Genomic DNA, 20,659 nt, shown 5'->3' with positions numbered 1-20,659 from the left:
GGAAAAAGTGCGTCAGACAATAAACCTGATGGAGAAAGTTTTCTGCTTGATTACATCCGTCTTTGTCTATCAAAAGTTTGTGGACACCTGAGCATGTTCAGCGCTGTATAGCAGGAGATTTTCCACTCCACACGTAAAGCAGATCTTCATGGAGGTTGCATACATCTGTGTGCTTCCACCTTCATGCAAACAGTTTGGGGCAGAAGCACATCTGAAAAAGCATCTTTTAGGAGTGTGAGACTTACTGCACTATACGTCATCTCATGGGCACAGTTTGTATGTGTGCATCGGTTACAAGGTGTTTCAGAGCGAATTTAGATGATTGTGTGAAATACATGAGGAACGAAACACTTCAGGATGCGCTGCTACAGGAACACAGCTTAAAGGGTCGACTGTGTTACATCATTTGGTCGTTTTGATCGAATGCCACAGAAACTTTAATGAAGTCTTAACCATGGAGTGTTAAAGACGTCTGTAGTGTCATTTTTATTTATAAAATTCAAACACCACATTTCTACAAAGGTGATTGAACACGAACGTGGAGTGCGATTGAGGGCCGGGGGGGATGGTGGAGAGAGAACAAAAGAGAGAAACAGAGAGATGGAGACAGAAACTGAGACCTAGAAGGAGACAAAATGGGAGAAACATGGTGAGAGACAGAGGAGGATATAGACAGAAGGGGGGGGGGGGGGGGGGAGAAAGGGTAGGTACAGGGATTGAGACCTAGAAGGAGAGAGACAAAGTGTGTGTGTGTGTGTGTGTGTGTGTGTGTGTGTGTGTGTGTGTGTGTGTGTGTGTGTGTGTGTGTGTGTGTGTGTGACAGAATTGACCAGAGGGATAAAAGACACTGCACAGGGAAAACAGTCTCCTGTTACACACACAGCTCCAAATCTTTAAAGCAATTAACCTGTTTTCAATCAACCTCTTTCTTTCAAACACACACACACACACACACACACACACACACACACACCATTAAGTCCACAAATACCCTATAATGCATCAACCACCTCTTAAAGAACGGAACCACTTTAATATCGAGTAAAAAAAAAAAAAAAAAAACGCAATTATACAGTTACAAGTTTTGGCAGATGCTCTTATCCAGATATGATCTTTTTCATACAAAGCAGTTAAGGGTTAAGGGCCGTGCTCAAGCACGTGGCTGTTTGGTGGTGCTGGGATTTGAACTTATGACCTTCTGAAGTCCAGTGGCCTGGTCAAAGTCCAGACCTAAATTGGATTAAGAGGTAAACGCTTGAATGCGGTTGTTGCTGCCGAGGGCAACACAACCAGTTATTAGGTTTAGGGGGCAATTACTTTTTCCACAAAGGGCCATGTAGATTTTAATTTTTTCCCCTTATTAAATGCAATTATTATTGTAATACTGTAACATTTTCTTGATGATCGGAACCATTTAACTGTAACAAAAAATACCCAAGGAAAAACTCATTAACAGCAATGTATTATACACACACACACACACACACACACACACACACAGGACATAAACAGCCAGTCGAACAGAGCAGTCACTTTATTGAAGGGAAGAGCATACATTTCATCTGTACAGTATTTAACAAGCACTCCTTCAAACCTGTTCCCAGATCAGAAGCTGAGACTCCACAGTGCGACAGAGAGAGGAAGAGAGAGAGATAGAGAGAGAGATAGATAGAGAAAGAACCGGGCTCCGTCACAGAGGTAATGCGTTCGGGTTTACAAATAAAAACACTGCTTGCTTTAATCTCATGGCAGATCTCACAATCCGATCTCAAACTAGTCGGACCCAGGATCAGATTTCTTGCTTTCCTTACTGATTCCTCCCTCACGTGAGCCTAGAGCACACGGAGGGATCACACGGATGGATCTCGAGGACGATCCTAAAATAACGTGTGTGTACTGCAGCGTAGGGCTGCACAATTCGTTCGATCGCTCGACTTTTCCCATTGCAGTTGTAATTCGCTTTCCAGTCTGTAGAGGGCTGCTTGGACAGGAGCAGTTACTCTCAGGGCAGCCCTCTGCTGGCTGGAAAGTGAATTACAACTGCAATTGAAAAGTCGAGACTTCATGATTTGATGAATAGACTTCGCTTCGTGCACTGAAACTGTACATAGAACCCTTTTTTCTTTCCTAAAGCATCAGTCGTTCAATTCACAGGAAAAAAAAGAGAACGGATGAATTAATGCAAATTGAGAGCCAATAAAAATGTGCTAAAATTATTTTCCTGATTGCCTGATCTGTTAAAAATATTGGCACATCTGAAGCGCACAGGGCTTGTGGGCAGAGCTGGGGGTTGAGGTAATGCCGCATAACCTCTTGTACAGGTAGTCCCTGAGTTACAATGGTTCGACGTATGATTTTTCGACAAAAATTACAAATAATTTAAAGTTTCGCGCAGGAGGTAAACATAGCAACGTATATGCGATACGAGACGTTAAACGAAAACAATGTATACAGAATAAAAAAAATCAGACAATCATTGAGTAAATTCTCTTTTGAGCAGTCTGAATGGTATCGATGGTTACATCTGCGTGCTATTAGAAGAGATGATGTAGTTCCTCAAAAAACTATGAGGACGATGGTCAAAGAATCCGACCGTGAAAGAGCGTTTTATTCTCGTAGTGCTACGAGTTTATTCTTGTATTCGTAGATAACAATTTATCGCACATCGCCAGTCGTCCATGCCACCGCTGCCACACACGTATATACTGTATACTTTATATATATATATTACGGTACTGTAAATTGCTCTGTTTCGCTAAATCATGTACTAATTTGTTAAATGAAGTACTGTAATTTGACGGGAATTACGATATTTTCAACGCATCATCGTAAATTGTGGACTACCTGTACGTAAAACTTCGGCTAGCAAAAAAAATAAAAAACCCTGTAAGAAACAGTTTAAAAGATCAGAAACTTCACCTTTAAATGCCGATCCGTCACATTGTGCAGCCCTACTGTTCTACGCACAGTAACGTATTAGCTCACGTCCTGTCTAGCGTCGATTTCATTCGAATTGAGAATATATTTCAATTTATATATAAAACACAAAATAATAAACAAAAGAAACCCCAACGATTCACAGCAGGGTTTTAAGTGACGTTTTTTGGGGCTTGACATAAATTAATACGACCCAAAATCTAGTTGTATATAAAACTGGAACATCTCACTATTTCTCGAAAACAAAAGGAATATTTTTTTTGCCTTGCGATTACCATTGAAAATAAAACTCGATGGTATATAGGTCATCTACGACAGACGACATTCACACTGTATTTACAGCTATGTGCAGCTTCAGGAGGCCTGTGACGCTCGCTCACGCGGCTCGGCCACGGTCATTAAAAACCAGCAGGCTCGGCTGAAGATGAAAGTGTTACACACACTTCGAGCTTAACTCCGCCCTTACAAACACACACCGTCTCCTAGTGACGCGAAGCTGACGTGTGTTTACTGTGAGCTCACAGCACAATAATGTCTGTACACTCCTGTTGCTCCTCAAACAGGCTACGAAATCACACACACACACACACACACACACACACACACACACGTGACATAATAGCAATAAAGCACCCATTTCCTCTGCAATACCGTAGAGTGTGTTGAGATACTGTAGTGTCACAATTTCTGCATCTTTCTCATCATTTGGAGATCAGTTTTTTATATGTATTTAGTATGTGTTTTAAAGTATTGACACCCGCTGTAGCATGAAAATAAATAAAGTTTTTAGGGAAAAATAATAATAATGCTACGGTTAGAGAAGTTGCTGTTGCACCTGGCATGATTGCATAAGAGCTGTAGTTTTACGAATGCATAGTGCTGAATCCCTGAACACTGATGTAGTGTTTCCGTACGAGGGTGGGCGAGAGAAAAAGCGCAAGGAAACGAAAAAGGTGTAGTGTCATGAAACGTGGAGGATGAAATCGAACGAGAGACGGATTTTTGTTTTCGATGGCACCAGAATGGACAGAGCAGAGAAGTAGAGAGAGAGAGAGAGAGAGAGAGAGAGAGAGAGAGAGAGAGAGAGAAAAAATAGCGAGAGGTTACCTGAGGCGTATCATGAAAACCAGAGCAGCTGAGCTGCGAGTGAGTGAGACCAAGAGAAAGAGATCAAAAACAGAGATGTTGGGAGAGAAAAATCAAATAAAAATATAGTATACAAAAAAAAAAAAAAAAACAGCTCTTAGTCAGCCGTCTAAAAACCAGCAACGCATTTCAAAGTGACTCCATCACTCTGTAGTTGAAACCTTAAGAGACTACGACAAAAGTTACCCCGATCCCACCCGGGTTACCCTTCACAGCTTGAGCAGCACCCTCAATCAAGCAAAAGAAAAGGGACAAAAAAACAAAAACAAAACATGATTAGAATGTGACAAAAAAATAAAGCCGATATGGAAAAGCGGAAATGTTTTGTGTGTTTGTTGGAAGTGTGTGTGTGTGTTGCCAAATCAACATCATGAATGAATGAATGAATGAACTCAATTACTTACTCTATTGGCCGAGGGGGGAAATTCATGAGAGCCAATCGTTTTCGTTTGTTGCCTTCGGTCATTTGCATAAAGTGAATGAAAATCTCAAAATCAAATGTTGCATAGAAACTAAAATTTTTGTTCATGGAAACACAAGGAGACACTTGTGTATTTCTGTTTCCTGTGTGTGTGTGTGTGTGTGTGTGTGTGTGTGTGTGTGTGTGTGTGTGTGTGTGTGTGAGAGCAGTAGTCTTAGACATTCAGAAGCACTTTCTTATTGGCATTACAATAATGATTGGTAAGAAGTTGCAGGAGGAGGGAAAAAAGCAATTGCAGTATATGAGTGTTGCCCTTTTCATACTAAAACCAAACTGTATTTGAATTTTATTATTATTTTTTTTTTTAAGTCTTCACTCTAAAAAAGAAAAAAAGAAACAGGATGTTGTCCGCTTGTGGTAAAAGAACACTTTTGGTGCAAACGGCGACTTCCTTTCTTGAGCCTCCCATGTGAAGGTCCTTAATATTTATATATGTGTGTGTGTGTGTGTGTGAGAGATTAGTTTCCATGTCTTTTTCTTTCCCTCCCAGAGTCTGTAAAGAATTCAACAGTCTCACACACGCTCGAGTGTCTTTGTGCGTACTTGCACTCGGAGCAGGAGCTGCTTGCAGCACACCGAGCTCTACCTCGTACTGCCCATAAGGTCTGATTGGCCCGATGAAGTGCTGCATCATAGGCTGGACTCTTTGGGAGGGTAGTCCAGGTTGGTCACCATGGTGACGACGGTGAGGAGGTCATCAGGGGCGATGAGGTTGGTCTGTCGCTGCATGGCGATGATGCGTTCCTCAACGCAGCCGGCCGAGAGGCGGGCCTCGGCTTCGTGATCCCAGCACTCCTCTATGGTCTCGCACAGAGAGGCCAAACCCTGCTCCACACACACACACACAAACACACACATCAGGATTATACGTATAGCTCTTACGTTACCTGTTAATTGAGTTTTAAAATGATATCTATATGCAACAAATATAAGATGTCAGACTTGATCCTGAAGGGCCATCTCAGCTTCATGCAGTTGCCTATTTTCACTCTCCAGATCTTGAAACTCCAACTTGTGCCAAATGTATGTGGGTTCAGCTTCAGCTTCATCCTCTTGTAGCAAAGGCACCTCCTCTATATCATTTTGGCAAGGCAGTATGGTGAACCACGGTCTGTCCAGTTGTCTGTCAAAATCTAAACACGGAGCACTCATAGCTCCAGCAGCTGCGTCGAAGCCGTTATCAGGTGAACTTAAAGAAGGAGGATCACTAAGTTCATTGGGTACCACACTAGATTCGTCTCTATTTGTGCTTTGCTGTGTAGGATATCGCACCACATATTCTTTAAGATAGGCTGGGGGCTGGGTTCTGCGACGTGGGCGCAGACCCTCGCAGGAAGGTTGCTCTGACATCCTGTCTCTGTGGTAAGCACACTATCTGGCTTGAAGGACCAAAATGTAAGGACGTTTACTATACGGCTCAAAGGATTAAATGTAAGGAAGGTTATCTGGTGTCCGCTGATCAGGAGATTGCCGTCGCCCCAGCGTGTCAGAAAAAAAAGGTACAGGATTCAGAACACTCAAACTTTACTGGGATTTTACGATTTGATGCGGTTCTTGCTGTTATCTCAACGTTGCCTTTCGATAGCTTATGCGATGTCGAATGATGACTGCATGCTTAGTGTTCTGGCTTTTAAAGCACTCTGTCGAAATCGTGGCACTGTGATGTCACAGAGGCAACTTATCACAAATAGTAATCTTTGAATCTCCCCCTAGTGGTGAAGCGTGGAACTACAACACATAACCAATCCATTGCAACTCATCAGTTTTATCGTTCTTCTCCTTTATAACGCCAGTAATCATGAACTACATTTATAACTTGTTTCTAGACTGTTCCATAAAGTTGAACATGCTTTATGGTCAAAAGTTTGTGGACTTGCACACTTTGTCCCCATTTGTTGTTATGATAACATCCACTCTTCTGAGACCCTATGTTCCATTAGTTGTTTTTTTTTTTTTTTTCATTCAGCCACAAGGGCATTAGTAATGGAAGTGGCTGGGAAAAGTCATGTGTCCAAATACTTTTTTTTCCATATTGTGTATAGTGTCTTTTTTAAACTGTTGGCAAATGACTGAGGTATGAGAGAAATATCTCAATTTTAGATGTGCAGCAACAGGAAAATGATTAGCTGGAGAGGAGTAGGAACCGTGACACCACTTCCTGATGCACTGCATCGCATTGTCTGATTATTTCCTTATTCCATCAGTGTAAACAAATTTATTTACATGTTTCATGATTGCAGATTTCAGTTTCTGTGTATTATTACTAGCATTAGTGTGCTACAAAAACTGCTGCTATTATCGTTTTTCCCCTTGGGGTTCTTACCGCATGTTTCTGCCAGTATTCTCTTAAAGTGGGTCTGAGTTTCTTGTGTACGACGACTTCCTGCATGTCCTCTAACGAGGGATGCTGACCCACCTCCTCCTCGAATGGCAGCGCATACTCATCCACTGGACCTGAACACACATAGTCAGTCAGTCTGTCAAACTTGTGTGTGTGTGTGTGTGTGTGTGTGTGTGTGCGCTTGTTGGGGTGTGAAGGGCAGGTCAATGGGATCATGTTCTGTGTGATAAGCAAGAAATTCACATACAGAGTCAGCATTAGGCTGAAGGGCCAGCACATGGACTTTTGATATACGTGTGTGTGTGTGTGTGTGTGTGTGTTAGTTTGCACGGGCATTACCGTCGGCCGCAGTGCAGCGAGACGCCAGTTCCCACAGCACGAGTCCCGCAGCGTACATATCAATCCTCAGGAAGGCGTCTCGCTGAAAATTTATGGCTCCTTCTAACACCTCTGGAGCCATGTAACGGCGAGTACCCACCTATAAATACACACACACACACACACACACACACACACACACACACACACACACACACACACACACACACACACACACAGGAAACATCAGCAAGCTTTTAGGAATGTAGCCCCAATTAAAACAAATGCTTCCCCAAATTGAGAAACCAAAGAAAGAAATCGCTGTGGCTACTTGCACATACGTGAAATATGCTGAAATGAGTAAAATTAAGCCTATAAAATCAATTTAATTCATTACTCAATTTAATCGAGATTATAAAAGTGTAATCGCATTAATCTGATTTATTCCATTTAACAAAGCAGGCATTTTCTAAAAAATAAATAAATAAATAAAAATGGTTTTGCACAAATTCCAGGATGTTCGGTATGAAATGTTAAATTACCCCTGATCAGCACAGAAATCAGAGCTCACCTGGCCGTGTGTATCACCTGCAGATTTTCCTGCTTCAAACTTCAGAGCGAGGCCAAAATCAGCAATGCAAACCGTGAGATTGTTCTTTAACAGTATGTTCTTACTCTTTATATCCCTAAAGGACAGAGAAAAAAAGAGAGAGAGATAGCGATGGAAAAAGAAATTAAATTACATGGAAAGACAAAGACTACAGAAAAGAACACAATAAGTGGATACTGTGTGTGTGTGTGTGTGTGTGTGTGTGTGTGTGTGTGTGTGTGTGTGTGTGCGCACATGCGTGTTGAGACCGTGTACCTGTGTGAGACGACGGGTTTGTGGCCGTCCTTCAGGCCCGGGATGTCCTCGTGCAGGTAGGCCAAACCTCGCGCAAAAGTCTGAGCTATGTGACACAGCTCATTCCACGACACCACATTAGCCTTCAGGTAATCAGTCAGCGAGCCCTGATCACACACACACACACACACACACACACACACACACACACACACACACACACAGACATTGTGTTAAATAATAAAAAATGCATCATGTACATTTAAACATTTATTTTGAACAGTATGAAAAAAATTGCTGGTTCTGGTCCAAAACACACACACACACACACACACACACACACACACACACACACACACACACACACACACACAAAGTGCTAGCAATGGTTAACTATCTCTACCGGCATGGTGTTTAGATGCAATGATAAGGATTGCACTGGTGATAAGGAGATTGGTTCATCTCAGGAGGCATGAAATGAAGTGGAAACCTGAGCTGCTTTTGTGACTTGACTCCACTATAGACACAGTTAAACTTTAAAACGTGTCCTGGCGATCACACACCTTCTGTTATCGAGTTATTCGAGTCCTAACAGCTCATTTCCACGTTAAACCCTCGCTGAACCTTTTACCAAAAAAATAATAAAACTGCTGGGTTCCTCTTTTGATATTAGAGGTCGACTGATTAATCGGTTCTGCTCTGATAGTTGATTGCTGGAACTATCAGCAAACATCTATACCGATAGTTTTTCCGGCTTCAGATCTGCTGTCATGACGACAGCGCCCTCTACAGGGTTCACTAATATTTAGTTTAGCACATTTCCATACTTTTTTTATAGGATTTTTTAATATATTTTTTCTTATTAAATTTATTACTATTTTACATGGAGTGTTTGTTTTGTTATGTTTGTTTTTCTATTTAATGACAATCAGTTGATTAATCGGTAATCGGCAAATACGATCCAACCTGCTATCAGTATCGGTAAAATCCATCGGTTGACCTTCAGTTGATATGATTTTGAATTGAGATACACGATGGCATCACACAAAGCATTCATTTTCTGAAAAAACTGCATTCACCTTTTACGATCATAAAAGATAAAGCCGATATACGGTGGATTTAGATCGAGAGCGCATCAGAGATCATCGCTGATATTCCGTCAGCAGGGGGCAGTGTGAGCTTCGAGTGAATGAGAGAATATGGTCCTGACTTCACATTTCTGAGCATAATGTTTCCTGGGCACTTTCTTTTGTGTTCCTCGTAAATCAATCCAGTGAATGATTGTCTTTCATATACGGTCTGAACTAAATCCATCACAGCAGCCCAACGTGTACACACAGGGATGTGTGTGTGTGTGTGTGTGTGTGTGTGTGTGTGTGTGTGTGTGTGTGTGTGTACCCTCTCATGGTAGGCTGTAATAAGCCAGAGCTCGATGTCCATGCCGTTTCCTCTCTTCTCAGCTCCGATGAAGTTGAGGATGTTCTCGTGTTTCATCCCGCACAAATTAAATATTTCATACTCATTCTGCCAGGACTGCTTATTCTGTCATACAACACACACACACACACTTTATATCCCAAAGGAATTTTAACATTTATTCACTCACTTACATTAACACACATTTACACACACTTACCTGAATGGGGAAGATCTTCACAGCCACATGGTCGTTAAGCAGCTGTGCCTTCCACACGCAGCCAAAGCGCCCCCTGGCTTTGACCTCCAGCAACTGCAACGGCTTTTGTCCCAGGAGCGGAGAGGGCGGAGTCAACCCAGGATCCTGCAAACAATCCGCATTTATCATTTACTAAACCCGCAACGCTTTTTCCATCAATGTACATCATTCCACGTTCTTCATCCTTTACATACAGATAGAGATACATACAGTGAGGAAAACAAGTATTTGAACACCCTGCTGTTTTGCAAGTTCTCCCACTTAGAAATCATGGAGGGGTCTGAAATTGTCATCGTAGGTGCATGTCCACTGTGAGAGAAAAAATCTAAAAAAAAAATCCAGAAATAACAATGTATGATTTTTTTAACTATTTATTTGTATGATACAGCTGCAAATAAGTATTTGAACACCTGAGAAAGTCAATGTTAATATTTGGTACAGGAGCCTTTGTTTGCAATTACAGAGTTCAAACGTTTCCTGTAGTTTTTCACCAGGTTTGCACACACTGCAGGAGGGATTTTGGCCCACTCCTCCACACAGATCTTCTCTAGATCAGTCAGGTTTCTGGCCTGTCGCTGAGAAACACGGAGTTTGAGCTCCCTCCAAAGATTCTCTATTGGGTTTAGGTCTGGAGACTGGCTAGGCCACGCCAGAACCTTGATATGCTTCTTACAGAGCCACTCCTTGGTTATCCTGGCTGTGTGCTTCGGGTCATTGTCATGTTGTAAGACCCAGCCTCGACCCATCTTCAATGCTTTAACTGAGGGAAGGAGGTTGTTCCCCAAAATCTCACAATACATGGCCCCGGTCATCCTCTCCTTAATACAGTGCAGTCGCCCTGTCCCATGTGCAGAAAAACACCCCCAAAGCATGATGCTACCACCCCCATGCTTCACACTAGGGATGGTGTTCTTGGGATGGTACTCATCATTCTTCTTCCTCCAAACACGTTTAGTGGAATTATGACCCAAAAGTTCTATTTTGGTCTCATCTGACCACATGACTTTCTCCCATGACTCCTCTGGATCATACAAATGGTCATTGGCAAACTTAAGACGTGCCTGGACATGTGCTGGTTTAAGCAGGGGAACCTTCCGTGCCATGCATGATTTCAAACCATGACGTCTTAGTGTATTACCAACAGTAACCTTGGAAACGGTGGTCCCAGCTCTTTTCAGGCCGTTGACCAGCTCCTCCCATGTAGTTCTGGGCTGATTTCTCACCATCCTTAGGATCATTGAGACCCCACGAGGTGAGATCTTGCATGAAGCCCCAGTCCGAGGGAGATTGACAGTCATGTTTAGCTTCTTCCATTTGCTAATGATTGCTCCAACAGTGGACCTTTTTTCACCAAGCTGCTTGGCAATTTCCCCGTAGCCCTTTCCAGCCTTGTGGAGGTGTACAATTTTGTCTCTAGTGTCTTTGGACAGCTCTTTGGTCTTGGCCATGTTAGTAGTTGGATTCTTACTGATTGTATGGGGTGGACAGGTGTTTTTATGCAGCTAACGACCCAAACAGGTGCATCTAATTTAGGATAATAAATGTAGTGGAGGTGGACATTTTAAAGGCAGACTAACAGGTCTTTGAGGGTCAGAATTTTAGCTGATAGACAGGTGTTCAAATACTTATTTGCAGCTGTATCATACAAATAAATAGTTTAAAAATCATATATTGTGATTTCTGGATTTTTTTTTTTAGATTATGTCTCTCACAGTGGACATCCACCTACGATGACAATTTCAGACCCCTCCATGATTTCTAAGTGGGAGAACTTGCAAAATAGCAGGGTGTTCAAATACTTATTTTCCTCACTGTATATAAACTGGACCATTTCTGCAACCGTTATTTCATTTATTTGCTCTCAGCTTCCAGTTTAAGATTAATGGCCTGGTGGAGATTTAATGGTGTTAAATCTTTATGGATCAACCTTGTATCCTTGTCTGGACAAACAGAATTTCACCAAAAGAGACCACTTTACAGTGATGCATTTTTTTCTTGTTTTTTGGTCTGGTGTATGAGAAGTCCCTGCTAAACATAAGCCACAGAAATAAAAAGGTATTGCATTCTATAAACCAGAGAGTCGCCTTGTAGAAAAACCCACAATGTTGTTATATAACATAAATACGTAAGTCCTCACAGACGGGAATTCTTAAACGAGATGTGGCACAACTGCGCATGGTTTTGCCTTAAAGCGTGGTGAAGTCGTGCGTCTTATTGATCACGACAGCGTTATTGTGCAACACCGCCATCGTAAGGTTAACAGAGTTGTTCTTGCAGTGCGCTGTGAGAAAGAAAACGAAAGAGAATGTGCAGCGAGTTTTGCTGTGACATTGACCAGGGTCATGTGGTATATAAACACGCACGTACACAAGAACACGCACGCATTCAGTGAGATGCTTACGTTTAGATTTTTCTCTTTGCCTTTCAATAATTAAAGAGGCAACGAAAGCTGACAGGGGAGGTGAAAATGATTCGATCTCCACCATCGCCGAAAATTCATTTTAGAAGCACGCTCGAAGGCTCCCAAAAGAATATTAAAGCCCCAAGGCCTTTGATGAGAATTTAATGCTTGTATAAGACAGCAGTCTCACCATAATCGTTAAACGTTCTCTAACTCACCTGGAGGAGCGACAGATGAATTCGTAACCTGCGCTTTTTGGGTGGGAGGGGCATTCTTTTGCTCTTTCTCTCACCTGTGAGTCAGAGCAACACTAGCCAATGGTGAGGGAGGCAAAGTGGGTGTGGCAGAGTGCCGGATGTGACCGGGGCCAAAAAAACGTTTGTTCGTTTACACCGTTTAGGCATAATATTATGACATTATAACATTATGAGCGTTGAAGTGAAGAAAACTGATGATCTCTTCATCATGGCACCTGTTAGTGGGTGGATTTATTTATTAGACAGCAAGTGAACATTTTGTCCTCAAAGTTGATGTAAGAAGCAGGAAAAATGGGTGAGCGTAAGAATTTGAGCGAGTTTGACAAATTGTGATGTCTAGACGACTGGGTCAGAGCGTCTCAAAAACTGCAGCTCTTGTGGAGGTCTGCAGTGGTCAGAATCTATCAAAAGTGCTCCAAAGATCTGATCTGATCTGATCTATCTATCTATCTATCTATCTATCTATCTATCTATCTATCTATCTATCTATCTATCTATCTATCTATCTATCTATCTATCTATCTATCTATCTATCTATCTATCTATCTACATGGCAAGTTTACTTATGTGTGTTCTGTTTGTACTTTCCGAATGAGTCAGAGAAAAACAGAAAGAGAGAAAGAGAAGAAAAGCGTTATGAAACTACAGAAACAAAACCTAGCAGGTTGTAAACGGTTTAGCGTTTGTGATTTTAGTTTGTGAACGATGTGCGCTGAAAAGCGATTATTGATGAAATAAAGAAACTGAAATGAAGTAGAACGCTCCAAGGTCTTCTTTTCCCAACTCTGAGCTGGCACGCCATGACTACATACGCAGACACAATGTACTACCTTTATCATATACGCATTTATCTCCTTTTTTTTTACGCATTTAACTGGATAACTGCTTTCTGCACAAGGAAGCTTTCACCTGTCAATCGATTCATCTTTTGGCGACGAAAATATATGGACACAAGACATGTAAAATTTTCCTCCATTTGCTAAATTGTCGCACAATCGATACGTTTACTGCGTGCGTGAAAGGAAAATCGGCATCGACATCCAGAACATGCAACTAAAATTACACACAGAAATGCTGCCGTACTGAAATTAGAGTTCTGCACACGTACACATGCAAACGGAGTTCTGAGTCGAATAAAGAGGAAAGAAATATGAATGGGGATGAACAGGGATAACTGAGAGGCAACTTTCATGATCCAACATAATAAAAAAAGAAAAAAAAAAAGAAGATAAAATCAATGGATTCATTAATTTAATTAGATTTAATTGAATTTAAACTCATCTTACCTCTATCATTATATGAAAGGCGTGCTAGCAAAAAGAGAAGAACAGGCAAAAGAATGAAATTACTGCATTCGGTGAGGAGAGGAAAAGATTACAGATGAAAAGGTGTATGAAAGAATGAAACCGTACTTGATGTGATGAATGCAATAAAGACAAACATGAGCAACAATCAATTGCACAAATACAGAAAACGGAATGGTGGAGGCTGAGAAAGAGAGATACTGTACATTAATGCGTTAAAGCTGATGCACGGCAAGACCACGTGGTTGATAAAACTGAAAAACTTTACAACACTACAGCAGGTCTTAATCTTCCGGGGTGGACGGTGATCTACATTGTGACCCAGGAAAGCATTTCATCACACCGAACTGAGCCGATCGATGAAACAGAAACCCGTGTGTAGTTCGCTGGGTCGCAGTTTATTAACTCAAACACAAATTTATGGACATGTATGTTATGTAGCTCAAAGCAGCTCACAGGACCAGAGTCCTGCTACAGTAGCGGTCCACAATCTTTCGTCTGAGAAACCACATAATCTTCCCTTTTTTTTAAAAAAGAGGGCATCGGTGTGTAACTGAAAATGACACGAGGCGGAGTGTCTACCAGATTTTATTAAGATTTTATGATTTATAATGTATTTATGATGCCTCCTAATGCTAGATTAGTTGATTATTTTTTTATGTACCGTCCAGGCAAAATGCTTTTCAAGAGAATTAAGAAATAAAATTATATAATTAAATTATTAATAATAAATATAATGCTCTCTATGCAGCATGCTGTCTCGCATGTAAATACAAAAAAGCATGTGGCGTCAGTGATTCACCTCTAGAGGCCGCTCTTGTAATGACAGCGGTCTGGAAGCCGGAAAAACTATTGGTGTGGATTTTTGCAGAAAGCCGTTAGATCCAGCAATCAACTATCGATCTCTATTGATAACGAGGGAATTTTTAGTTCGAAAGCCACCCTATATTATTACAAACAGATGTGATATGAGTTAAATATATATTTAAATTAAAGATTTCAAAATATGTCTGCCATTGTTCAGAGGGCCGTTCTAAATGTGGGGGTGAGGATTTCAGTTTCATTCGTTATAATGGTTCAGTAAACTTTCTTTTAATTTAGCTGTCAATCACATATTTGTGGGTGATTGCTATGTTTATTTTATTGCACTTCAGCAGTAAAAATGCTCTTAATCCCTCAGAAAGTGAGAGATACATAAATAAAACTTGAAAGAAAAAATGACAGACACTGAGAGGGAGAGAGAGAGAGAGAAAGAGAGAGAGAGAGAGAGACGGTGATAGAAACTACGACTCCACGTAAAAGAATTCCACACTTTGAAATCTAAAGGTTTAGCTTGTGTAACTGGTGCCAATACTTATGTCACGACCGCAGCAGTCTGAAACATGTTGCTACAAGTGTCTCGGTATCAGTGAAGTTCAACACCACATGCACCTCTCTGTTGATAACCTCCGCAGGTTCATTCTTACCTGTGTGGGGACAAGCACAGGTGGGTACGCCAGCTTGTGGTGGTGGTACATCCAGAAGGAGAAGAGCAGGATGGCAGCAATGCCCATGATTGGCACCAGAGAGTAGAGCAGAGTGTTGAGCAGCTCGGGTTTTGGCGTCAGAGGGTTCGACGTGGCTGCAGGACGCAAACAGAAATCATTAGTAACAATGGGAGCTCCGTGGGTTCTACAAATGGCTGGAAAAGTCAAGTGTCTGGATACTTTAGTTACAATAGAGACAAGTTGGTATAGAACAATACCAGTTTATTAAAGCAGGGAGGACTTCTATATTGAGACAATGTCCATTGTGAAAAGCGCCATAGAAATAAACCTTGACTTGACTATACTGGGTTTGTCATTAATACGATGATGGATGGCGCTAGAAAATGGTGAGTGAGTAAAATCGCTCTCTCCCATTTGTTCTTTGGAGTCAACCGTGAATCTACGTTGTTCTTCTCAATTACATTTGAAATCCTCTCCAACTGGGATTTGTTGTACAATGGATGGGATCTGCGTAGGTTCTCTAGATAGAGATGCGGTTTGTGCTGCCAAAATAACCTCGAGGGAAACCAACATGCCAAAAAAAAGTGAAAAATCGCTGCTGTGAATACAGAGTGCGAGTATTAAAACAGATCCTGAGCTCTCGCAGCGCTTTCTTATTCTGTGTGTGTGAATTCACAGAGAGAGAGAGAGAGAGAGAGAGAGAGAGAGAGAGAGAGAGAGAGAGAGAGAGAGAGAGAGAGAAGCTCTGCAAATCCCCACTTCACACTTTCCAAAACCAAAGAAAGATGTGGCACAGTGCACCCGCTGCACAGTGTAGCGTATTGGGTTAGCTAACGCTGCACCTGCTGTGGGCCATATCTCTGCCTGTTAAATAAGAAGACTTAAACACTCTCTTTAATGTAATTGCCCTCCTGGGGTTGAGCCCTGAGAATACGAGTGCTGATCTAAGAGCTGTTCTATCCGTTTAGCTCCTAATGAACCCAATTACGTTACTAATGGAGGCGGATCCTGAATCTGCACTTCCTCCCGCCAAAAAATTATATAAATAAATAAAATAATTCACGATGTATTCTTTTACCGGTAAGTTACCAACTTGAAGTATTTCCAAAATTCCCCAGATGACGTTTCCCTTTGCAACCCTAATTACAAGAGCACTCTAGGATCTGAATTACAGGGAGCACAGGTACAGGTAGCAAAGCTGCTTTTACACACAATGAATCCAACATCTTCTGACCAACCATGAAATGAAAAAAAAAATGAAAGAAGCAGCTCGACTGACAGCACAAACACTCGTCTCGTAGTACAAAGCTGAAAGCTACAGGATGCAAAATATAAAACGCGACTCTGTCTGTTATCTCCCCCACAGATGAAGAGCTTTGAATGTCTTTTTTGTGAACTGTTTCCCAATCGGTCTGTTCGAACACTTATAAGAGCCAGACCTGCTGCGTGTCATTAAGTGGAGCGCACAAAGGAGCCTGCCGTTACGTCAATATGACGAAATCCGACAAAACATTGCATTCAAGTGGAGGTTTTACAGAGGTCCCTCCATTATTCCTACAAACTTTTTCAATCCCCATGCTCATTTTTCTTTCACCTTTTTTTGCTGCCATGCCTTTGTGTTTCCCTGCTTCTTTTTGCTGTTGCTAATGGTTTTCAATCTCCAGCTTTGTGAAAGCTTTTTTTTTTGTTCTTGACTCTGTGAACCCTTTAAGTTTGCATCGTTGCTCGGAAGTTGTTTTCGTTGCCGTCTTTAATTTAAAATATAAAAATGCGATGACACGGATAGTAAAAAGGGGTTCATAGGCGTTGCAAATATTTTGCTCTAAATTTAATGTCATTTGCTGCTCAGAACGATAAGCCAAAAGCACAGATTGGTCAAATGTTTGTGGACACTCAACCCCAACTCCTACAATAGCCTCCACTCTTCTGGGAAGATGTTCCACTAGATTTTGAAGTGTGTGCTTTTGGAGATTTGTGGAGATTAAATCAGCCACAAGAGGGTTAGTAAACTCAGGTACTGATGTAGGTGAGGGTGAGGAGGTCTGGGGTGCAGTCAGCGTTCACATTCATCCCAAAGGTGTTCAACAGGGTTGGAGCTCTACAGCAGGAGATCTTCCATTCCAAACCATGTAAATGATATCTTCATGGAGCTGGTTTTATGCACAGTGGTATTATCAAGATGGAACAGGCTTGGGTATTTTTTGTGGAAAAACCACATATATTTTGTCCATATGGTGCATCTTTGTGCTGCGTCTAGTGTCGGGAGGACCGGCTGAAGGATATGTACTTGAAGCAGGAGGTGAATGTTAAACAAAAGGTTGCGAGCTGTTCTGCTTGTTATGATTACGCTGTGCGTTCGGGAGAGGCTTACACACTCACTTTAATGTAATTGCCCTGCTGGGGTTGAGCCCTCTGAGTACAGCAATTGATTACATAATGTCTCAGCTCTCAAATCGGCAGAAACGCAGGCCGCTGCTACATTTACAAGCTGCCGCTTAGGACAGTTTACAATCTGATAAAATCGGCTTGGCTTTTGTTCTTCCTCATGTGGCTTTTGTCATTCAACATAAGCTCTGTATTGTGTTGTGCCTGTTGCTGTGGCTTTTTTCCCCCACTTCGTTCCTTTGTACTGTTTGTTCGATATTAGTTTTTTCCCCCCATTGCATCTTGTACATTTTAGTGCACAGAGGGTGCAAAAAGCGATCCGTGTTATTGTCCATGACTGAAAAAGCAAGTAACCTAATCCTGACATGCTGAGAGAAAAATCTGCAATCCTTGACATTCAATAGTGGACAGGGCAACTAGCTTTCCCCCTCGTCCCACATTTCTTGCTACTCAAACCAGCATGGACCTAACTATTTCTATTAATCCATAAAATATATCATTGATAGCCCGTTCGAATTTGCTGCCACTCGAGCGTTTTTATACACTACTGATCACTGCTGTAATGGCACAGCCATAGTAAAGGTGCTTTTTACTTGTCACGTGTACTTTACAGCACCGTAAAATTCTTTCTTTGCATATCCTGTATCTGTATTCTGTATACCCCTAAAGTCACATATGATGATGGTTTGGTTGTTCAATCAATCAATCAATCAATCAATCAATCAATCAATCAATCAATCAATCAAGTCAATCTATTATGTTGCCGACCAATGAGATCACAATCCTATGTATTTATTATCTGTTCACTTCTATGTTACAGTAGATGGAATTTTTGTGTATGTATTCACACACACACATACAGTATATATATGTGTGTGTGTGTGTGTGTGTGTGTGTGTGTGTGTGTGTGTGCGCATTACTCACTCTGTACAGCTTGGGATTCTGGGCTGTAGTAAATCTTCTCGTTACACATGTTGCCCTCACAGCAGCAGAAAAACACTTCTGGGCTGTCCTTCCTCTCCACACACTCACTACTGCAAACACGTGCACACACACACACACACACACATACAAAACAAAGAAAAGTGTTTGTTTTCCTGGCAATTTACCCATTACCAAGTTCTCAAGTGTTGAGATGAGAAAAGAAGAAAGAACTGTTTCTACATGAATTCACACACACACACACACACACACACACACACACACACACACACACACACACACACACACACACACACAGTCCAGGATCTTTCGATACATGAACCCTACATAAATTCTCTCTCTCTCTCTCTCTCTCTCTCTCTCTCTCTCTCTCTCTCTCTCTCTCTCTCAGGATGTGTTTTGCATTTGTTAAGCGATCAGTGAAGAGATGATGAGGTGTAACACTGCACACACTTGAGTTATAAAACACACCCAACCTCAGCAATGTGTATTTAACGATGGGATAAAAAAAAAAAAAGACACTGAGGTTTCCAGGAAGATTCAGGACTGTTAAATTACCTTTACATTTAGAATACAGACAAGCTGAGTGTGTGTATATTACAGCTATACTGAGTGTGTGTATATTACAGCTACACTGTGTGTGTGTGTATATTACAGCTACACTGTGTGTGTGTTTATTACAGCTATACTGAGTGTGTGTTTATTACAGCTATACTGAGTGTGTGTATATTACAGCTATACTGAGTGTGTGTATATTACAGCTACACTGTGTGTGTGTATATTACAGCTACACTGTGTGTGTGTTTATTACAGCTATACTGAGTGTGTGTATATTACAGCTATACTGAGTGTGTGTATATTACAGCTATACTGAGTGTGTGAATATTACAGCTATACTGATTGTGTGTATATTACAGCTATACTGAGTGTGTGTATATTACAGCTATACTGAGTGTGTGTATATTACAGCTATACTGAGTGTGTGTATATTACAGCTATACTGAGTGTGTGTATATTACAGCTACACTGTGTGTGTGTGTATATTACAGCTATACTGAGTGTGTGTATATTACAGCTATACTGAGTGTGTGTATATTACAGCTATACTGAGTGTGTGTATATTACAGCTATACTGAGTGTGTGTATATTACAGCTACACTGTGTGTGTGTATATTACAGCTACACTGAGTGTGTATATTACAGCTATACTGAGTGTGTGTATATTACAGCTATACTGAGTGTGTGTATATTACAGCTACACTGTGTGTGTGTATATTACAGCTATACTGTGTGTGTATATTACAGCTATACTGAGTGTGTGTTTATTACAGCTATACTGAGTGTGTGTTTATTACAGCTATACTGAGTGTGTGTGTATTACAGCTACACTGTGTGTGTGTGTGTATTACAGCTACACTGTGTGTGTGTGTGTGTGTATATTACAGCTACACTGTGTGTGTGTTTATTACAGCTATACTGAGTGTGTGTATATTACAGCTATACTGTGTGTGTGTTTATTACAGCTACACTGTGTGTGTTTATCACAGCTATACTGAGTGTGTGTATATTACAGCTATACTGAGTGTGTGTATATTACAGCTATACTGAGTGTGTGTATATTACAGCTATACTGTGTGTGTGTTTATTACAGCTACACTGTGTGTGTTTATCACAGCTATACTGAGTGTGTGTATATTACAGCTATACTGAGTGTGTGTATATTACAGCTATACTGAGTGTGTGTATATTACAGCTATACTGAGTGTGTGTATATTACAGCTACACTGAGTGTGTATATTACAGCTATACTGAGTGTGTGTATATTACAGCTATACTGAGTGTGTGTATATTACAGCTACACTGTGTGTGTGTATATTACAGCTATACTGTGTGTGTATATTACAGCTATACTGAGTGTGTGTTTATTACAGCTATACTGAGTGTGTGTTTATTACAGCTATACTGAGTGTGTGTGTATTACAGCTACACTGTGTGTGTGTATTACAGCTACACTGTGTGTGTGTGTGTGTGTATATTACAGCTACACTGTGTGTGTGTTTATTACAGCTATACTGAGTGTGTGTATATTACAGCTATACTGAGTGTGTGTATATTACAGCTATACTGAGTGTGTGTATATT

At 41.1% G+C, this 20,659-nt stretch overlaps 1 protein-coding gene across 3 annotated transcripts in view; it reads right to left on the bottom strand.

Moving 5' to 3' along the window:
- Window positions 1-1,519: 1,519 nt before the first annotated feature.
- Window positions 1,520-20,659, bottom strand: part of acvr2ab (activin A receptor type 2Ab) — a 44,896-nt gene continuing 25,756 nt past the window's right edge. For 2 of the 3 annotated variants that reach the window (XM_083523103.1, XM_083523104.1), the window contains exons 3-11: window positions 18,501-18,610; window positions 15,171-15,325; window positions 9,704-9,847; window positions 9,466-9,609; window positions 8,089-8,234; window positions 7,795-7,909; window positions 7,245-7,383; window positions 6,888-7,018; window positions 1,520-5,389 (exon numbers count right to left, since the gene is read on the bottom strand). In XM_083523103.1, the coding sequence (XP_083379229.1) occupies window positions 5,195-5,389; window positions 6,888-7,018; window positions 7,245-7,383; window positions 7,795-7,909; window positions 8,089-8,234; window positions 9,466-9,609; window positions 9,704-9,847; window positions 15,171-15,325; window positions 18,501-18,610 (1,279 nt within the window). In that variant the 3' untranslated portion in view covers window positions 1,520-5,194. Of the gene's footprint in view, window positions 5,390-5,410; window positions 6,634-6,787; window positions 7,019-7,244; window positions 7,384-7,794; window positions 7,910-8,088; window positions 8,235-9,465; window positions 9,610-9,703; window positions 9,848-15,170; window positions 15,326-18,500; window positions 18,611-20,659 lie in introns of those variants that run through there. The other variant, XM_083523105.1, reaches the window with a different exon arrangement.

Source organism: Silurus aristotelis (genome assembly GCF_946808225.1).
Source record: "Silurus aristotelis genome assembly, chromosome: 2".
Classification (NCBI taxonomy): domain Eukaryota; kingdom Metazoa; phylum Chordata; class Actinopteri; order Siluriformes; family Siluridae; genus Silurus; species Silurus aristotelis.
Note: the sequence above shows the minus strand (reverse complement) of the source record. Positions and strands in the feature narration are given on the sequence as shown.